The 19963-nt window shown below is 37.7% G+C and overlaps 1 protein-coding gene across 1 annotated transcript; it reads left to right on the top strand.

Moving 5' to 3' along the window:
- The first annotated feature begins 1487 nt into the window (after positions 1 to 1487).
- On the top strand, positions 1488 to 15461 carry slc6a3 (solute carrier family 6 member 3). The gene is made up of 16 exons (XM_084944047.1): positions 1488 to 1806; positions 2460 to 2567; positions 2877 to 3087; positions 4055 to 4186; positions 5650 to 5866; positions 7219 to 7357; positions 7559 to 7693; positions 9008 to 9111; positions 9746 to 9870; positions 10121 to 10233; positions 10440 to 10568; positions 10773 to 10872; positions 12460 to 12560; positions 13244 to 13411; positions 13559 to 13630; positions 13727 to 15461. Exons 2-16 carry the CDS (start codon positions 2511 to 2513, stop codon positions 13748 to 13750), a joined length of 1827 nt encoding a protein of 608 aa, XP_084800173.1. The 5' UTR covers positions 1488 to 1806; positions 2460 to 2510; the 3' UTR covers positions 13751 to 15461.
- The last annotated feature ends 4502 nt before the right edge of the window (positions 15462 to 19963 follow it).

Below are 19963 nucleotides of genomic sequence, written 5' to 3'. Positions count from 1 at the left end.
TGCTTGGACACGGTGTATCACTTGGTCACTGAGATCGTTTTAAAGGTAGAATGGGGGGTATCAACTAAGAAAGACCTTTCATGTTAACCTTGGGTTTTACACATAAGAGGCAAAATTATTAAAACCTCCCAGAACACCTTACTTCTAACTCCACTTCTTACTATTAAACCCCAAAGCAAAGTTTCATTTAGTTCAATTAGTATTTTGTTTGTGTGTGTGTGTTGTTCTTTGTGCGACTGACACTGATTTCAAGTGGGATAGGGTTCGATGCATATTATTATTAGATATGGTTGTCTTTTCTTGCTGCTGCTCACAGTGTTTCATTTCTTTTGAGGGTTTTCGCTAATGCTAGCTACTCCAGGAGACAGGTATTGTTATAGGCTAGTTTGAATCTCAGGTGAAACCAAGTTAGAGATTTTATTTTGAGAGACTGAATCATTGCAGTTTGTTGCATAATGGTATTCTGTATTCATGCTGATTTGGCCAAGCCAACCCTTTTGCGTATTTATTTTTGTTTTTTAGACATTTTTTAAGACAAATTAAAATACATTTTTACTAATTATATATTAAAATTGTTATTGTTATGGCAGCTTATTCAAATCATATATTGGTGATAATGCCTCAGACCCACTGCAAATTAATTTACTGAATAGTTTTATTTTGGAGGTTGAAGGAGCTGTATGGTTTTCTCTTTTTTCTACCACCGTCTTTCTTCTATCACCTTAGTACTTTGGGTATTGAGATTGCAATGAATTGCTGCCAACTGTATTGCTGTTAAAGTTGAGTTCCCTGAACATAAAACCAAGAAAGTCTATGAACAGCTTTAACCACAACCACTCTACCTTATATAAAGGGTGGCTGTAGCTCAGGAGGTAGAGCAGGTCATCTACTGATTGGAAGGTTGGTGGTTTGATTCCTGTTTCCTTCAGTCTGCATGCCTTGGGCAAGATACTAACTATGCATCCCTTGGAGTATGAAGGTGTGAATAGTGGATAGAAAGAATAAAAGAAAGTGTGAAATGGTGAATGTGGCATAAAGTGCTTTGAGTTCTCTGGGAGAGTAGGAAAGCGCTATATAAGAATCAGTCCATTTACCAATACAGCTGTAGGTTAGATGCAAAATTAAGGCTTTTCAATGTAATTAATAAAATTATTATTTTAATTTATTTACGTTTTTTTTATTTTTATTTTATTGCACTTTATTTTATAAAGCTTTAAGCTTTAAGCTCTCACTGCTGTCTTATCCGTGGGCCAGAAAAGATTAGGTGCTTATGTGATACAGCTATAATGTATCTGATTCAAGAGGATGATAACGATGCTGAAACTGCATGCATCTGGGAATAAGTGTTGCAATATTGTATTTGCTTTTTATCCCCTCACACTTACATGGATATATGATGGGTGAGAGAGGAGGAGGAAGACATGAAGCTTGATCGAGGAGGGAGGGAGGAGAGTGACGGTGATGGGGGGGTGTTGTTGATTGTTTCTCATATTTCAAGAGTGGTCCCGCAGACAGATCTCCATACAAACCCACAGGGTGCTCGGGGCTCTGTGTGTCTGTCAGTGGAGCCAAGGAGGGTGGGAGGGCTTTCTATAACTCATAGATTGCCAGTTCCTCATCCTTTTCTCTCTTAATTATCATCTTTTTCCCCCCTTCTGTTTGTGCTTAACATCTCTTGCTTTGAGTCTAACTTATCAAGGAAGGTCTGCGTAAATATGATCAGCATCAGTTTACAGCACACTAGAGAACATCAGCACTGGAATTGAATCCAAACTGACATCGGGGTTCAGCTATTATTTCTAAAAGGTAAGAATATCATTTTGTAGTTTAAAATGTTTTGTGCTTTGTAACTCTGTATTTCCCTGTATTAATAGCATTATATATCCATTATATCTTGTGTTGTTAGTAAAAAATTTTTTAATTAATTGCAATTTAATTACAATCATTTGATGTGATCCTTTTGAAAAGATTTAGACAAAAACAAAAACAAAAAAACACATACACTTTCACATAAAAAGTATTTTTGTGACATAATTTTTAACCAAAATTAAATCTGGAGTACAACATGTTGGTAGATAGTGTGCATCATCAAGATACTAGGCCATTCTGCAAATAAAATGGTTATCAGCACTTGTGAAATAAAACGAGCATGCTGTGATGACCTTGTAGACATGCTCCCCCATCCCTTCTTGTTACCCTCAGTCTGAATCAAATGACTCTCAGTTGTGTTTTCTCTTTCTCTTTCTTATGCCACATTTAATTTTTTTTAAAAAAAATATGTATATTTTTGCTACAGTTTCAGTGTTTAAAAGCATCTCAGTATATTGTTCTTAATCCTTAATTTTCATCCCAGTGATCCTTTTGATGATTTTTATACTTGAATCAAAAACCTTATTCTTCACAAACGGAATAAAAAAAAAAAAAAACTCCTTTTTTTTCTGTCTCATTTTGTGCTCAAGACTTGTCAGCTTTACCTACCGAGATTTCAACTATTACCATTTTGCACCGTGATGTCCTCAGTTGTAGCCCCAGAAAAACCCACCTCCAACACGATGGGTCCAAAAGAGGTCGGTACACATCTAAGACACACAGGGCTGTTACTGTGCAAAGGTCTCAATTTATGAAATGACTGCATTTGCTCTCTCATCTGTGTGACTCATTATATTGTACTAAACTATACAGTGCTAAAGATCAGCATTATACAAATATGATGCTTTTTTAAAGAATGACAAAAATGGTAAAAATAGTACAAATAATAGTATTTTACAGTACATTTTTTAATACATCACCATGAATAACATTTATTAAGGTGAATGTGTTTGTAATATTCCATTCTGCATTATGCATGATTGATTTTAAACTTGGTGACCCTTCAGGTGGAGCTGATACTTGTAAAGGAACAGAATGGGGTTCAGTTCACATCGACCACCTTAGTGACTCCAACTCCGACTCAGACTAACCCCAGTGGGGAGGAAGAGAGGGAGACCTGGGGAAAGAAAATTGACTTCCTCCTGTCTGTGATTGGATTTGCTGTGGACCTGGCAAATGTCTGGAGGTTCCCTTATCTCTGCTACAAAAATGGAGGAGGTGAGATTGATGAAGAGACTGATGTGAGGAAACTGTGTTTTTCTTTCTTTCTTTCTTTCTTTCTTTCTTTCTTTCTTTCTTTCTTTCTTTCTTTCTTTCTTTCTTTCTTTCTTTCTTTCTATCTTTCTTTCTTTCTTTTTTTTGCCCCAGTCCAGGGGATTAGTCTGCCACATTGAGAGGGGTAGGAGGGCATAAACATGGTGACTGTGTTGAGCAAAGGCAAATAAGAAAAATAATGAAACACAGAGAGAAGAAGGCGGAGAAAGGAGGAATTAGTTACAGGCTAGAGTACTTTATGCATGCATGTACTACATGCACATGTTTGTGTGTGCTTCAGATCTGTGTGTATGATGGCCGCTGTTTTCGTCTTATTTCAACCCTTTACAGAGATCAAAATAGGGGAAAAACCACCACAGCTGTTCTGAATAGATTAGCTCTAACAATCAGTGTCACTAATTATGGCTGTTTAACATAGAGCTCTCATTATGTTTAAGAGCTGTAAATTATGCTGCAGCTATGGTCAAGGCTAACACACAGCCTTTCACGTCGCTAAGTCTAATATGTATGTAAGGAAATATGACAAAAGTTCTGTCAGAGGCATAAACTTTATCTTCAAAGACAAACTACACTTTTATATATGAGCCTCCTCTTTTGAAAATTGTGTTTTCATTTTATTAGAATAGTCAATTATTGGAGTAAAGAGGGCAAAAGTAACCTGTCTATCGTACAGTGGCAGTTTGACATAGAAAGAAAAATGTAAAAATACTAAATACTACATTTTCATAATCTGCGTTGACACTGCATATGATCCTGTAAACTGGCACTAAACTGATGCTGTTCTTTGAATTTACAGGTGTGAACATGTCTGCAAGACATAAGTAAATAAATGTATTTATTTTTTAAAATTGTGTGTGTGTGTGTGTGTGTGTGTGTGTGTGTGTGTGTGTGTGTGTGTGTGTGTGTGTAGGTGCATTTCTGGTGCCATACCTGTTTTTCATGGTGATAGCAGGCATGCCACTCTTCTACATGGAGCTGGCTCTGGGTCAGTATAACAGAGAGGGGGCAGCAGGAGTCTGGAAGATATGTCCCATATTTAAAGGTAGGAAAGTAAAATGTATGAAGGTAAAATCAAATGTGACAGACCCTTACTCACATATGCAAACACTCGAGGATATACGCACACCCTCTTAGGAATATAATAAATGTATCATGGGACGAGTTACATTTTTCTGTATGTCCATCTGCCTACATGGCTGTCTGTCTGCTAACATTCTCCCTTTAATCCCTACGTGTCTTTCTGTCTGCTTGCCTGCCCACATGCCTGCCTGTCCACATGCCAGTCTCTTTTGTCTGCTTGTCTCTGAGCTGAGCAGCGACAGGCATTGTTTATCCCTCCCGGAACATCAGGTTCTGCTGGCACTCACATGGAAAGCAAATGAAAATTGGGCTTTTAGACTTTTATTCTGATTGTCCGCATCCTTTTGTGTCACCCAGTGGCAGGTAACACTGGCTGATGCTTGTTCTGGGTACTTTTCAACACACCGTTAAGCAAAGCGCAGTTCAGGAGAAATGCCATCCAAACATACACTAATGGAGAAACAAACATGAAGTCCGACTCACGTTTCTAAGCAAAGTCATGAGTTGAAAATATAATGATACACTTTACTTGGCTCTGTTTTTTACGCTTTTTAAACAAGCTTTAATTTGTGTGCATTCATCCGTCGCTTTCTCTGAATTCCCTTTGATTTTTTAGAAGAAGTTACCTCTGATAACAGCAGACCATCTGTTGCTCCACAGTGAGAAGCCATGAGGCTGTCTTGTGTGGCATCGTGCCCTTGTTGGTCTGAAGGTGGCCCGCAGTGTGTACGTGTTGCTTCGTGTTTTTCGTCTATGTGTGTTCCTTGGAGCATGTGCCGTCTGTCAGGGACCACACAGAGTACGTTGACGTTCTAATCACACGCTTCACTCTCTCTCTGTCTCTCAGCAGGGGGATAACAGTAATTATTCAAATACACGTACACATGCCCGTATTGACAGTAATTATTCTGATCAAAAAGCTGGTTTCCTCCCAGTATCAATCCATTTGAAGAAAAAAGGACTTGGAAAGGGTTGGTGAAGGGAGATTGAGAGATAGCACGGCCGCATGTGGCGCTAATAAGAGACATGGCTCCCTGGACAAATATCACATCCACATTACAAAGAAATCAATAAGGCACAGTTGCAGTTATGCTTCCTAGCAAAGGTTAACATTTAAATACAGCCTTAGAAGAGTGGACATTGTTTCTGATTTACAGAAAGGGTAGATGGATTGATAATTAAGGCATAAAGAGGCAGCATTTGAAGGTTGTTTCTTTTTTTTGTGAGACTGCAGGCATGTAGCACTGGCTACTCTGGCTACTGTATACTCACAGTGACCCAAAGATTGTGCTTTATGGTGTGCACTAACAATATGTTATGTCTGGTCACAAGAAAGACAGTAATATTATTAGTATTAGTAGTAATATTCTTCAGTATTGTATCCTTAGTGTCTATGATATTCATAACTTATGTTTCCCTCAACAGGCGTAGGCTTTACAGTGATCCTCATCTCCCTCTATGTTGGTTTCTACTATAACGTCATCATCTCATGGGCAATGTTCTACCTCTTCTCCTCTTTCACTGGCGAGCTACCGTGGGTTCATTGCAACAACACGTGGAACAGTCCAAACTGCTCCGACTGGGCTGACAACGGCTCAGTCAGTGACATTTACAAAGCCACCCCGGCTCAGGAGTATTTTGAGTAAGTTAGCCTGATCTTCAGCTTTAGCACACTATTTGTAAGGAGTAAAAAAGGTTGCTTAGATAGTCCTGCACATGTCTACTGCATGAGGTATGATGTGTTTGGTTGCAGTGCAGTAATGGAAGGCCTTTGCAGCCTAAATAGCTGAGATATATTATAACAGAGAATCAGAAATGCACAGTTTGGCTGCATTTAGCCAATATTGCCTTCCTTTATGAAACTGACCAGGTGTCTCCTATTTCAGCAAGTGAAAGGGGTTGTTCTGCTGTGACAGATGCAGTATTTCATCCACGTTAGATAAAATGGCAGTGGGCTATTTATGCAAAACCACCTGCAGACAATTTGACTATATCAGCTGAAAATTGGCTGATCTTATTTAGTCTCATCTGTTAGGCTGCCTCTAAATTTATGGATCAAGGCAAAAACAATATCCACTGAATTTAGTCTTTAACGTGACACATGCTTGGTAACTATCTAGAATAAAGTAGACTTTGAACGTTGTCACCTTTAGGCAGTTTTCCCATCTTAGCTGCCATTTGTGATAATGTAATTCATTATAATACATTATTTTCAGCACTTGCAACAGATGTAGCGACACTTGGTGCAGCATCTGGTCAGACAGCCTGAGGTCTCAAATCTCCCTTTAGGTGAAGCTCAAGTATCATCTTTCAGAAACAGGGACTGGATGTAAAGCCAATCTTATGAAGGGTATCTGGAGCCTGGTTTATACTTCAGTTTCTGATATGAATAATAATATTATAATGAACTTTAGTCATTTTATTATGATTACATCTGGAATCAGTGAACCCTGAATATCCTACTCAGTACATGCTGTACTGTATGTACTTTAGATGTGTGTGTTTTAGTAATGGTATTTTACGTCCTGTAGTTCATATGGAACATATTTAAACATATATTTAATTGGTGTTGATACATTTTCATGACAGAAATAATAAAATAGGTTATTTTTTTTCTTTTTAAATGTCTGGAGAGAAGTCAACAGAGGTGTTGCTTCACCTTCTGTTGCATATGTTCTTTTTATTCTTTTTTTTAAGACGCTAAGCTCTCGTCAGAAAAAAAGGGAACCCTTTGGATTGAGTGCAGTAACTATGGTGACTAAAAAACTCAGAAATTAGCTACAATGTTAAGCCCAGTGCAGACGATGGATTGGTGTCAACAATGTGTGACAGCTTTTTAGGCCAGTATTCTTGAGCTCATCCTGTCTCTTCACACCTCTGTTAAGTGAAGTCTTTCTAAATTTGAATGTGCTCATACATACAAGACAGTCAGTGTACACTAAATGGTGATTTAGGAGTCACCATGCCTCTTGCTTGAATGTTCTCCTTTCTCAGAAGGGCAGTACTCCATATCCAGGACAGTAACGGCATTGATGACCTGGGTCGTCCACGTTGGCAGCTGACTTCCTGTCTAGCTGTGGTTATTGTTCTGCTCTACTTCAGTCTCTGGAAGGGAGTCAAGACTTCTGGCAAGGTAACATATAAGATAGCAGACATTAATTACTGTTATATTTGCAAAACTAAAAATTTAAGTGAGTCATGGTGCACAGTGACTTTAACAGCATAGCAGTCAAATGCAGCACCATCTTTAAATGCATGATTGTTCTGCATGCATGTATCTTTTTCTTGTGTGTATCATGTGTGTGTGTGGGTGTACCTTGTGTGACTCTTTCAGGTTGTGTGGATCACAGCCACCATGCCCTATGTGGTCTTGACTGTGCTGCTGCTCCGTGGAGTCACCCTGCCTGGAGCCATTGATGGCATTAAGGCCTACCTCTCCGTGGACTTCCTAAGACTCTGTGACGCCAAGGTGAGCGCCAAAAGAAGAAAGAGGAGACACAAGTGAAGTGAGAGTGACAGTGTTCCACAAGAAGAAGATATAGTATGAGGGGAAATACTGTGGCTTTATTTACATTTTCATTTGTATTTCCTGTATTTAATATTAACACTTGCATGTAAAGAGACTCCAATACTAAAAAAGGAAGAATGCACAACTACAACTATTTTTTTAACATATCATACTAATGTGCTTAACAGGAGTTCTCATGGCAGGGAATTGTAACTTGTACATGTTGCTTGACATCCAATGCAAAGCCAGTGTATAGGTCAAAACCAACACATACTGCAACAACTAACGCTGATAAATTTAGCATTTAAAGTCCTAGATCTTGATGAATGATATTCTTATCAACCCAAAATGTGATATAACATAATCCAAGAAAGTATTTTATAGCTGTAGATTTGTTGGCATAGTTATGGATTTTCTGAGATAAATAACCAAAACAGAAAAAAACAAAACAACAATGAACTCAGAAAAAAGGGTAGAAAATACAGGCTGTATATAAAAGATGGAAGTGGCCATCAATAAAAGAAAGTCTAAATCTCTGTTTTATCTTAGTTTATTTTATTTTAGTCTAGTTTAGTTTAATTATGGTTCCACAAAGAGTGATTTAGACAACAGACCTGCTCACACACAAAAAAATGTTGACACATAAAATTCTGAGCTCAAGTCCACAGATTAAGAGAACCTGAAACAGCGATAACAGAAAAAAGTATAATGAAGTTTTATTTGCTTAACAAACAAGAAGCATAACAAGAGCATTGGGCTCTACTATTGCTATCCTCTATGTCTACTGTTAAATTAACCCTTCAATTTTATTGTGCCAAAAGCCTGAATGTGGAATTATTTCAGTGCAAGCAAACACAGCATTGTTTTAATTGCTACCTTCCCTGGAGGCAATAAAGAAATTTGAGAAAACTACTTGTGTCACTCATTTCAAATATTTTTCTTATCCATGAAACTTCCTATCACAATATAAATATCTAATTTAGCTTAACACTAGGTGTTGAGGGTCCCAATAAATCCACATGCGTGACTAAAGGATTCATTTATGATAGCGAAAGCAAGGACAGAGATTGAGAGATGCACGGGAGCAATTGGAGAATTAGATTAGATAGATGCATGGAGCAGTAATTTGCAAAATTACCCCCCGTATTCACAAGCGTCTTTCATCTGCTGCTGTTGAATGAGTTTCCTGCAATTATCTCTAATAATGGCTTTTTTCCTCTCCTGTGCCTTTTGTTTGCCGCTTCACACAAGTGCGCTTGTTCTTTCTCTCCCCAGGTCTGGATTGAGGCAGCAACGCAGATCTGTTTCTCGCTGGGAGTGGGGTTTGGTGTGCTAATTGCCTTTTCCAGCTACAACAAATTCAGCAACAACTGTTACAGGTACGGATACACGGGGAGAGGCAGGTGGGAATTCACGGAGGCACACAGAGGTGGGGAAGCTGATTCTGCAAGCACACATGCAACATAAGCAGGTGAATTACAATAACCTTTGAAGCTCCTTGAAACCCTCTATGTCTTTGACACCAAGCTGTGCAGCAGACTACTTTAGATGTTACACCAATCAAAACTGTTGCACTCTTTGAAAATCATCTGCGTCCCACAGGTGGCTTTTATCTCCCCCTTTTTGCCCTTTAAAAAAATGCTTCTGATAACTAACTCTTCGAGGATTCCATAAAAGCATAAACTCGCTTTTAACGTACCATTTAACCTTAAGAAGGTTATCACTGTTTTGTTTTTTGGTTTTTTAATGAAAAGAACAACTCACTAGTTTGTCACATGATGCAAGATACTGAAAATATGACAGAGCAATCTATCTAGATCTAGATCAGTCAAAGGTTTCCTAAGCTGATGTCAAGCCTGTACATATTTTTTTTTTTTTAAGTGCATCCCTGACTCACAGCTGGTCTGGTCAGTTATGTAGATATTGACTGTGTGCTGGCTGATGATATATTGACCAAGTGTTTTACATTCTTATTATGGACTATCGTGTTTCTGCCTTCTTTTATTGATCCAGGGACGCCATCATTACCAGCTCCATCAACTCTTTAACAAGTTTCTTCTCTGGCTTTGTGGTTTTCTCCTTCCTTGGGTACATGTCCCAAAAGCACAACGTGGCTCTAGACAAAGTTGCAAGAGACGGTATGATTGTTTGTTGTTGATTATGCAAAGCTTTGTAAACTGTTTAATTTTGAGTTTAAAATGTCATAAAACTGACGGGAAGGCTATAAGGCTGTTGATTTTGGCTAATCCACAACATCCATTTTTGTTCTACCTCCTATTTTACTTTTATTTTATATTTGCTAGAAGGGGAAATAGTTTGAGCACTACATTTTGTTTTGCGCTGCCGTTCACCTTTACTCTTTTTTTCATGGTTTTTGTGCTCTTTTAGGCGCTGGATTAGTGTTTGTCATTTACCCCGAAGCCATTGCAACACTACCCGGGTCATCAATTTGGGCAGTTATCTTCTTCATCATGCTGTTGACTCTGGGCATTGACAGTGCAGTGAGTATCCACACAGACACTCACAGTTACATCCCTTTGGTCAGCCAAATAGCATACCTTTTCTGTGCCAAATTACTGTTTTTCATTACTCTCAAATATATAGTCTAGGAGCAGTAACTATCCAAGCATCGACGGGCATCTTCAGTGACTTAACAGCTCAGGACTGACTTTTTCTTTCTTTCTAACTGCTGTGTTTTTTGTTGTAGATGGGTGGCATGGAATCAGTGATCACGGGGCTAATTGATGAATTCAAATTCCTCCACAAGCACAGAGAGCTGTTCACCCTCTTTATTGTTGTTTCCACTTTTCTCATATCCCTCTTCTGTGTTACAAATGTAAGTCTCTTATTGAGGAGTCTGTGTTTAATGGCATGCACATCATGTTAGTGTGCTAGTTAGAATTTATCGTTGCGCTGTGGTTAAACACTAGTGTTTGCATACGTACAGACATAATATCTGTAAAACTGTCTAAAAACAAGGTAACAGTAGAAAACTTACAGGCATTATTTTCTTTCCCTCCTCTGTCCTCTTCCTCTCCAGGGAGGGATGTATGTGTTTACTCTGCTGGACCACTTTGCAGCAGGAACATCGATTCTGTTTGGAGTGCTTATTGAAGCCATCGGTATAGCGTGGTTCTATGGTGAGAAAGATGGACTGAAGAAAAGAGGCAGGGGGATGATTTTTTTTTCATGGCCAACAAAGCTGATGCTTTATTAAGGGTTTGATGAGAAATCTTTTCGCATAAGTCATCTGTGCCTCAATGCAACATATTTCTATTAGATGTAAGAATATTGCTGTCAGACGATCCATTCCTACTGGCCACTTCACTCTCTGACCAAATCTCTACCCAAGCCACAAGCATATACAGTACCTGTGGTGCTTGCAAGATGAAGACGAATTCTAACCATTGCCCGTGTGAATCTTTGTGCTCACTCAGCAGTGATGAAGAACTGTATAAAGAAAATTGTATCTTGGGAACCGGCAGGAATCAGCTGCCTGATATCTAGATCGCAGGCTCTTGTGTGCAAGTCAAACTCTCTCCATGTGACCAGATTCTTATGGTACTCCATTTAACATAATTTTTGTCAATAACAAATTAAATTATTTGTGAATGACATCAGACAGAGGAAGAAAATAAAAAAAATTATTATATTTACAGGGTAAGAGGCACTGTATAGAAAGACACCTCTAGTTTTGGTAGGAGCTCATGAAGACAAATATTAGACCCCTGTGTGCTCTTTAGTGACCTCTTGTGGTTCTGTAGATAATTGCAGTAATGATAGCCATCTGGGTTCCCCCCCCCCCCCCCCCCCCCCCCCAGAAGGAAGGGGTAAGTCTATGTGTGTTTGATTTTTTTTCATGGATTTTCACCTACAGCAATAACAGCTTAAAAGAAAAACAAGCACGTTTAAAAAAAAATAACAATAATTGAGTGGAAATTCTAGACCCTATTCGGAAACACCAGCAGACAGAAAAACAATTTAAAGGTCAGAGACTGAGTTTCTTGTCTAATGTCTAATAAGTATGACTATGAAGAGGTGCATAAAAGACTAAATGCTAAGCAGGCCCCAGGCAATGAGGTCAACATATTGCCCCACTTTGGTGGGTCCTGACCTTGGCAAGTCAGATAAATCAAGCCTAAGGCTTTAGGGGGCCTTTTTCTGGCTCTTTTCCCCCCAATACTCATAACTGCTGACAGAAATGCTTGACCCCGGCCACTGTGGTCTTTTGATCTGCACTCCACTGCAAGTACATCTAGCAGTGCGGAATACCTGGCAGTCGTTCCGGATCTATTCCTCTGCGGTGAGAGATCCCTTCAGGACAGGAAGGCACAAAGGCAAAATGCAGCCAAGGAATAAGAGAAGCAAAATCATGACAAAGGTGAAAAATGGTGCAGCAGCTCATAATGGTTAGCTTTGCAGAATGACATTGGTTAATGCAAATAGTTTAATGGTATGCTGTATTTTTGCTATTTTTACTGATACCTGATAACCTCTGGTATTACAGTTTTTTTGTATTAGACTTAACTTTCAATTTAAATGTATACACATGGAGCATGAACACACACCCTGCTTTGATAATGCTCATACCAAAATTTCTCTTGGAATTGTGCAGAGAGAAAGACAGAGAGATTATTCTTCTTATGCTCCAAGCTAATATACAGTACTGTAACTATGCTTTTCTTTAACCATGTCATGGTAATATTGAGTATTTCTGTGTGTTTTAGGAGTGGACCGTTTCAGCGATGACATTGAGGAGATGATTGGCCACCGACCAGGCAGGTACTGGAGGCTATGCTGGAAGTTTGTCAGTCCCTGCTTCCTCCTGGTGAGTCATACTAACCCCAGCAAGTGAAAGTTAAAAAATGTGAAATCAAAAGATGCATAAAACTCAGACTGTAGTTTGATCTGATTCTCCTCTCATCAGTGAGTGTTTTTTTTTTTATCATGATAACCAAACAAAGTTTGACTTTTAAACAGAGAATTTAGTTTTCCACAGACAAAATGTGACCTCAATACCAGAAATAAAAAAGCATGTTTAATTTTGCATTACAAAAAAATCAACAGACCTGCTGAATGAATAAAGTAGCTATTCAACCCCCATACATTAACCCTATCATTATCTCACTGCTTAGCTTTTGATTCACATTCACACTGAGTATAAATCAGATTGTTCATATCCTTTTTTCTCACAGTATCCCCTCTGCTTATGTCTAGCAGTACACTCACACGACTATATGTCAGCAGCAAAACACTGTTACTACAGCATCTTCTTCCAAATACGTACACAAAGGAAACCACTTCACTGGATATTATTATTCCCTAGTCTCTCATCTTTCCTGGGGTGGCTAAGGCATGTGATTCACTCATCATGAGAATGAATGATTGAGTTCATTTCTTACTATGCTTTCCATTTTAACATCAGCCACAAGTGTTGTCTTGCAATAATCTTACCTCCTTTTAATCAGTGGTTTTTCAGGTCATGTGTGTTCATAAATCTCTTTCCCATAGTTCATGGTTGTGGTGAGCTTTGCCACATTTAACCCCCCAAACTATGGCTCCTACATGTTTCCTGCATGGGCTAACATGCTTGGGTGGTGTCTGGCCATGTCCTCAATGACCATGGTGCCTCTCTATGCCATCTACAAACTGTGCACACTGCCTGGAAAGTTTTGCGACGTAAGTCTATAAGCTCCAAAATCTTTTCAGATGATTCTTATCCATACTAATCTTCCATCTTTAGCTGCCTTTGTCATGATGGAGCTCTTTCGTGATCAATTAAGTGGAGTGTTTGACAAGAGTTAATTACTCTTTTCCCTTGAACAGAGATTGGCTTATGCCATCACCCCAGAGACAGAGCATCATCTGGTAGACAACGGGGAGGTCCGGCAGTTCACTGTAAGAGTTAATTCAATCATACTTTATGGTAATTTGTACGGGAGCACAGTGCTGTAATTTATTTCTTTGACGTATTGCACTTTTCCCCCCCCACAGTTGCATCACTGGTTGGTGGTCTGAGGGCTACAGAGAGAGTGGGAAAGAAAGAAAGAGAGAGAGTGCGAGAGAGAGAAAGAGAGAGGATGACTGCATGGACACTGAGTGAATGCATGCACAGTAAATGTCCAAGGAACAAAGAAGAGGAGAGCAGTTTATTTAAAAACAATGATAATGGTGGTGGGAAGTTTAAAAGTGCCAAGAAAAAAACACACACACACACACACAAACACACAATGAAATCGTAGTGTTCTTTAATTTTGTGTGAAGCTGTGCATTGGACATCTCCACCATTTAATTACTGCTAGTGAATGGGATTCAGTTAAACAGTTCATGTGGTGTTCAGCCTGTTCTTTTCCATAAATGCAAAGGTCCCTGAATGCAGCTTGCTAAGTAGCAGTGTGAGAAATCTTCTTGGATATTTTTGCATTAGTCATTCCCAATAACGACCAATGAAAGCTCCAAGAAAATGAATGCTGTATGTTTAGATGCCCATGGATATTTGTCAACATGACAACTGTGGAAGATGTTGAGGTGCTACACACAACAATGTCGCATTTTATTTATGTTGGTTTGTTTCATTTTCAGTTAGCTGATAAAGTTCAAACAGCATGTGGCCTTTATTTTCATTACCTTTATGTTTTTATTGTTGTTATTGTTCTGGGTGAAAAATCTTCAAATATTCAGTGCTCAGAAATAATTGAAATGCTGAGTGCTCAAAGTTTTACTCAATCCCAGTCCATATTATGTTAATGTCGCTATATATCTGTTTGCTGTTTCTGTTAAAAGACTGTTATGAAGTTAGGATTCCTGCAGAGCATATTTCACCAGGTTTTTACTTTATTTCCAATTCCAATATTTCATTAAACTAAAATGACGTGAGAGTAAAAAGGAGCTTTTACTCTGAACTCATTCACTTCGCATCACAATGCAATTCTTTAAGTTAAAAATCACAAAATACGCTGAAGATAAAACTGTCATTTATTACAGCTGCCCTGGAGTCACATGAGCTCAACACCAGTTCTAAAGTTTAAAAGAACGTACCGATAGACACACAAAAAAAAAGCATTAGCCACGCTGCTGATTTAATCGACCAAAGAGCACAGTGAGTTAAAAAAAATTTCAGATATCTCGTCATCTAATGAGAATATTTTGCCAAGGGACGTACTTTCTTTTAAACTGTACACAGCTCATCTTAGAAGATCATTAACTCTTTACACATTGTAACAAATCGTGTCCCCACCCCTTCCTCAAAAGTTTCAGGTTGTGATTTGGCGACAATGACTGTCACATTTCCTCCAGAAAGCATAAAGCTTTAATTTCACAGTTTACACAGTCTTAATCAGTATTTCAAGACTGTTTGAAAGCTGCTTTTTATTGAACTGCAAATAAATAGTGTGTAATGTAACAAACTGGTATATCTGTGTAAGTAAATGTAATGTAGAGAGCCTTGTATTGTACTGTATGATATTAAATAACTGCAAACACACAAACGCACATATATTCATATAAGATTTACATACATTTTCTTCCTCTTGCAAACTCTTTCTGTTTAATCAGAAAACAAGTAATCCTTCCCAAACAGGTCAATAATGACTTGTTATCACTCCTTATGGTACATGTAACACTATGTCCCAAATTGTATGCCTGTGCTGCTGTACTGTGCCTTGTGGTGTTTACAACTGTATAATTTTGTTTTGTACTGTCAAATAAAGTATAATTAATTCAATTTAAATATACCTCATTGTTTTCTCTTTTAACCAACAGCAACAACAATAACGATAATACTTTCTTTTCCTTTCTTTCTGGCACTGTGATGGCTTTATAGAAGTTAGCACCTATATAATTTTTTTAAGTAACTGCTGATCAGTGAAGCTATTACTTTAATATTAAATAAAAATGATGTAATCTGGTATGATCATTAGGAGCACAAATGTCAGGGTTCCACTCGAACAATTTTGTGCACGAAAACCAGAAGGTTTATTGATCCCTCATAACGTTGTCTTCGGTATTCCAAAAGAGACATTTTAGCCATCTACCCTCCAGGCATGTCTGTATTCAAGTGATTTATTCTGACTAAACAGATAACCACTAAACTGAAAAACATAAACACAGCCCGCATGTTGTGAAAAGCACTGATAATTGAGCTCTTTCAAGATTGGTCAGCGTGACCCAGACTCTGTGGTGTTCATTACTGTAACAAGTGCGTTAGACAAATGGTTTCAGAGGCAGTCCACAGAAACATAATATTCCTTATCCACCAAGACAAACATTTGGGTACAATTGATGATTAAAAAGCACGATCTCTCAAAAGAGATCAAAAGTTTAACTTCCTGGTTATTAAATGACACTGTAAGGGTTGATTTGTCATTCAGAATGAAAAGATGATTAATTCACTGCAATTTCATTGTTAATTAGACTTTACTTAGTTACTTGCGGTTTGCTAATTGATGTGTACTAATGATGGGAAGCACTAATGTAACATTCTACATTCTGCATTTGTTAAAGATTCCCAAATGTTGTTATTTTAAAATAAAGGTTTCATTAGTGTTCAGTGCATCTGTTCTCATTTCTAAGACATCATATATCATAGTTTTATCAAAGCTTAGCATGTTTTAAAATTATTCAATTCATTTAAATGAGGAAATAGATCACCAGAGTACATGACATTTTACAATGTGTCATTATTTATTTAAAAAAATCTTAGTCAAAATGCAAAAACAGCATGTGAAAAACTAAGCACCTCAGTTTTTCATGCAATAATTTTGCATTTTGGCTTAGTTTTTGTTAAATAAATGATGCCGTTGTTATGTATTGTTATTATGCAATTTTAGACCCTGCTAAAGGACAGATGATCTTTTTATGATTCCTGATATGTAAAATCTTAGAATCGACAATGGGTACACTTTATTCTTACCCTGAGTGTATATATAAATATGTATGGGACACTGAGCATAATGAAGAAGTTCTGGGAATCAGAATATTTATCTTTAAATATTTAAATTTGGCTAGTTTGCCTTCAAGGTTATTTTCTCAGGCATGTAGAGAAGTCCTGTTCGTTAAGCAATTTCACCACAGACCTGAAACTTGCACCAAACAGCTTTTGCTCATGAAGAAACTAGATCATCATCCATTGCTGTCCATAAGAAAGTAGTGATCAATAGCACTATCACTGGTATTAATTAACTTCTACACATTATAGCTGGATAAACTGAAAACTACTACTACTAATAATGATAATAATAAAATCTAAAAATACTAGCAGGTACTATATATTCATGACATTGCCATCTATCCATGGGAACACAATGCGGTAAATGACAACTAGCAGGTATGACAGCGAAATTGAGGTAAGAACTGGTCTTCAAATCTAAAGCAGTAATTTGAAGATGGGAAACAGGTGTAGTAACTGAACCCAGGTGGCAAATGATTCAGCCACACCTCCAGCCAGAGCAGATATTTAGGTTCTTGAGAGCCCTAGTGCACCATCTGTATGGGCAGGTCCATACGCAAAAGGAGGTCTGCACAGACCCTCATGCTAACCATCTCATAAAAGGAGGATGTTTACATTGTTCTTGATTCTTCCTCAGTTTCAAGAGTATTTAAGACATGCTGAACTGCTGTCAGTGGCTGAGTAGTAGACAGAAGTGGCAAAAGTACAGATGTTCTTTACTTGAGTAGAACTAAGTAAAGAATATCTGTACTTTTGATACCAGTGTCAAAAAATACTACAATAAAAGCTGAAGTGCTGATTCAAGTGAAGTGAAAAAGTACAGGCTCTGAAACATACTTAAAATAAGAAAGTAGAAATAGCTCCTTGAAGAACATTTCTACCACCTATTTTTATGCAAAGTTAGCTGAACCTTTTGCTACATTAATGTAATAGTAATGTAATATTATTAGATAGAGTAAAATAAAGTTTGTATTCCTATCTGTAGTACACAGTTTTGCCTCTTTCGTCTCTTTCTATGTGACATACCCTGGTGATTAATACAAGAACAGGACTGTCTTTCATACGTTACTGGAGCTTATCCCAGCTGTTAAAACTCCCAGTTAACTTAAAAAAATGAAATGTTATCCTCAGAAATTGTTCAGATTTTCAAAAATAAAAGCCTTCACTTATTTATCATTTTATTATGATTCCTTAATGTGCCAGGTTTACAAAATAAAAGCACACATTTTTCTTAGTTACAGCACTTAACTGTTTTTGTATCAACTGCTATCTCTACTGATCCTTTTTAGCCAGTCTATTTAAGGTTTTAACAACAAACAAGCACTTTTGTACATTTACATTTTATTTGATACGGAAGTAGATCCTTAATATACCTGAATTTCTACGTTTTCATGATGCCACCCTACCTCAGTTTCTCGCTAGCGTTATCAGGCAATGACAGATATTTGCCATCAAGTTTTTTCCAAATGTTGTCAAGCAAGGGCAATTGCAAAGCAATTTGGGCTGTGCAGGGATAGGGTTTAAAAGGTGCCATTATCACATCCGATAAACAACAGCAATTATGTATAATTTCATGTCTTGCCACTGATGTTGAGATTGAAAAAAAGACATACATATACACAAGGAAAGGTGGAAGAAAATGGAATTTTCTTGTTTTGATGTGCACTGTGCTTATATTATTTGGGCTTATTCTTGATATTGTGTCTAATGGGATATACACATTCTGCAACTTTCCAGTCACTTTAACTGAAAACTGTGTAAACCTTGTGCACTGAAAGTCTTAAATAAAGATGTCTTTTGAAAAAAATATGCTAGGAACATAATCATTTTTCCAAATTAAAAAAAAGAGGTACTTTTAGCTGCTCCCTTATTTCCAAAGGTTTGTTATTTCCTGATGCAGCCTTCTCATTTATGTAGGCTTGGAACCAGCATTGGGAGTATACTAGCTTGTGACCACCTGAGGCTGGGTTTGCATCTCCTCCCAGTCTCAAACTGGAGGTCTTTTATGTTCAAAGAATAAACGAATCAATTTAATTTCATAGCATACAGAAAACAAATAAACTGCCTGTAGTTAATTGTACATTTGAGACAATACTCTATAACTTCTTATGTCATAAGAGTATTGCTAAATGCATCACGTTTTCATGCACCATACTATTGTACTACAATGACATTACAGAACCAACAGAGGCAACCCTCTGTGAATGGATAAGTACACAAATTACTTTTTATTGCATGAAAATACTTTCTTTCGGCGTCTTATCTTGCAGGTGTGTGGTTATGATCCGTTATTTGGTGTCCACTGCCCTCTACTGGTTGGAAAAGGGCACTACATGCCACTATATGCAGCCCATCAATGCAAGGACAGAGCTTACTCATTATGAAGAGTTCAAATAAAGAACCTAACCCATTTTAATATAACTGACTTCATATCCTGTCTACTATGGAGTGTTTAAAAATATGATGCAAAACTTGGTGGTTTTTTGTTCCACTTCAAATTTCAGTATTCGGATAATAATCATAGTGTAAGCTATTATTGGCCCAGGCGTGAATTCTCTTTGTAAATGAATTACACTTTATGCATCATCTTCTAAGGTAATGCACGCACTTACAAACGCTCACCTACAATGTCACCGAAATGGCTCCAAAAAAGTACACCACAGTGGCTATATTTATTACATTTAGTTATATTTATTATAATTACTTGTGTAGAACTTTTGCTCTGAATTATCTGACGGACCTCTAACAAGCGGATTGCTCAGCAAAATTATAAAAATAAGGTGGAAAGCTTAGAACTTCACAGAAATCAACCACAGACAGTGCATTAGTAATAGTTGTTGTTCGTCGTCGTCTTCTTCTTCTTCTTATTAGTAGTATCATTAGTAGTATTGGTTCTAATAGAAACATTGCATGCATTAATTAAAATGAATCAGGGTCTTTTGACTTGTATGAATACATTTGGCGTTTCACTTTTGAGCAAAAGTACATAAGGTACACATATCTAGGAGCTGCGTTTCCAGAATAATTACAGTTCACAAGACAAACATGTTTTTCACCCCGCTTTCAGGGTGTCACCAGCAACCCGGCTTCGACCTGGTCTCATGGTGCCTCATTAACGTCCTCACCTGCCCACCAGGAGTATTTGGTTACAAATTGTTTTTTTTTTTTATTATTATTTTTCTCTGATCACGGACCTCTTTGGGCATATGTTGTTATCTTACCCCACACACTGACGGGGCGCATTTGAACACTTAGGTCTCCATCTCATCAGCTAATGATTGACT

This window comes from Perissodus microlepis, chromosome 11 (assembly GCF_051167445.1).
Source record: "Perissodus microlepis isolate ML-2025 ecotype Zambia chromosome 11, ASM5116744v1, whole genome shotgun sequence".
NCBI classification, from domain to species: Eukaryota; Metazoa; Chordata; class Actinopteri; order Cichliformes; family Cichlidae; genus Perissodus; species Perissodus microlepis.
Note: the sequence above shows the minus strand (reverse complement) of the source record. Positions and strands in the feature narration are given on the sequence as shown.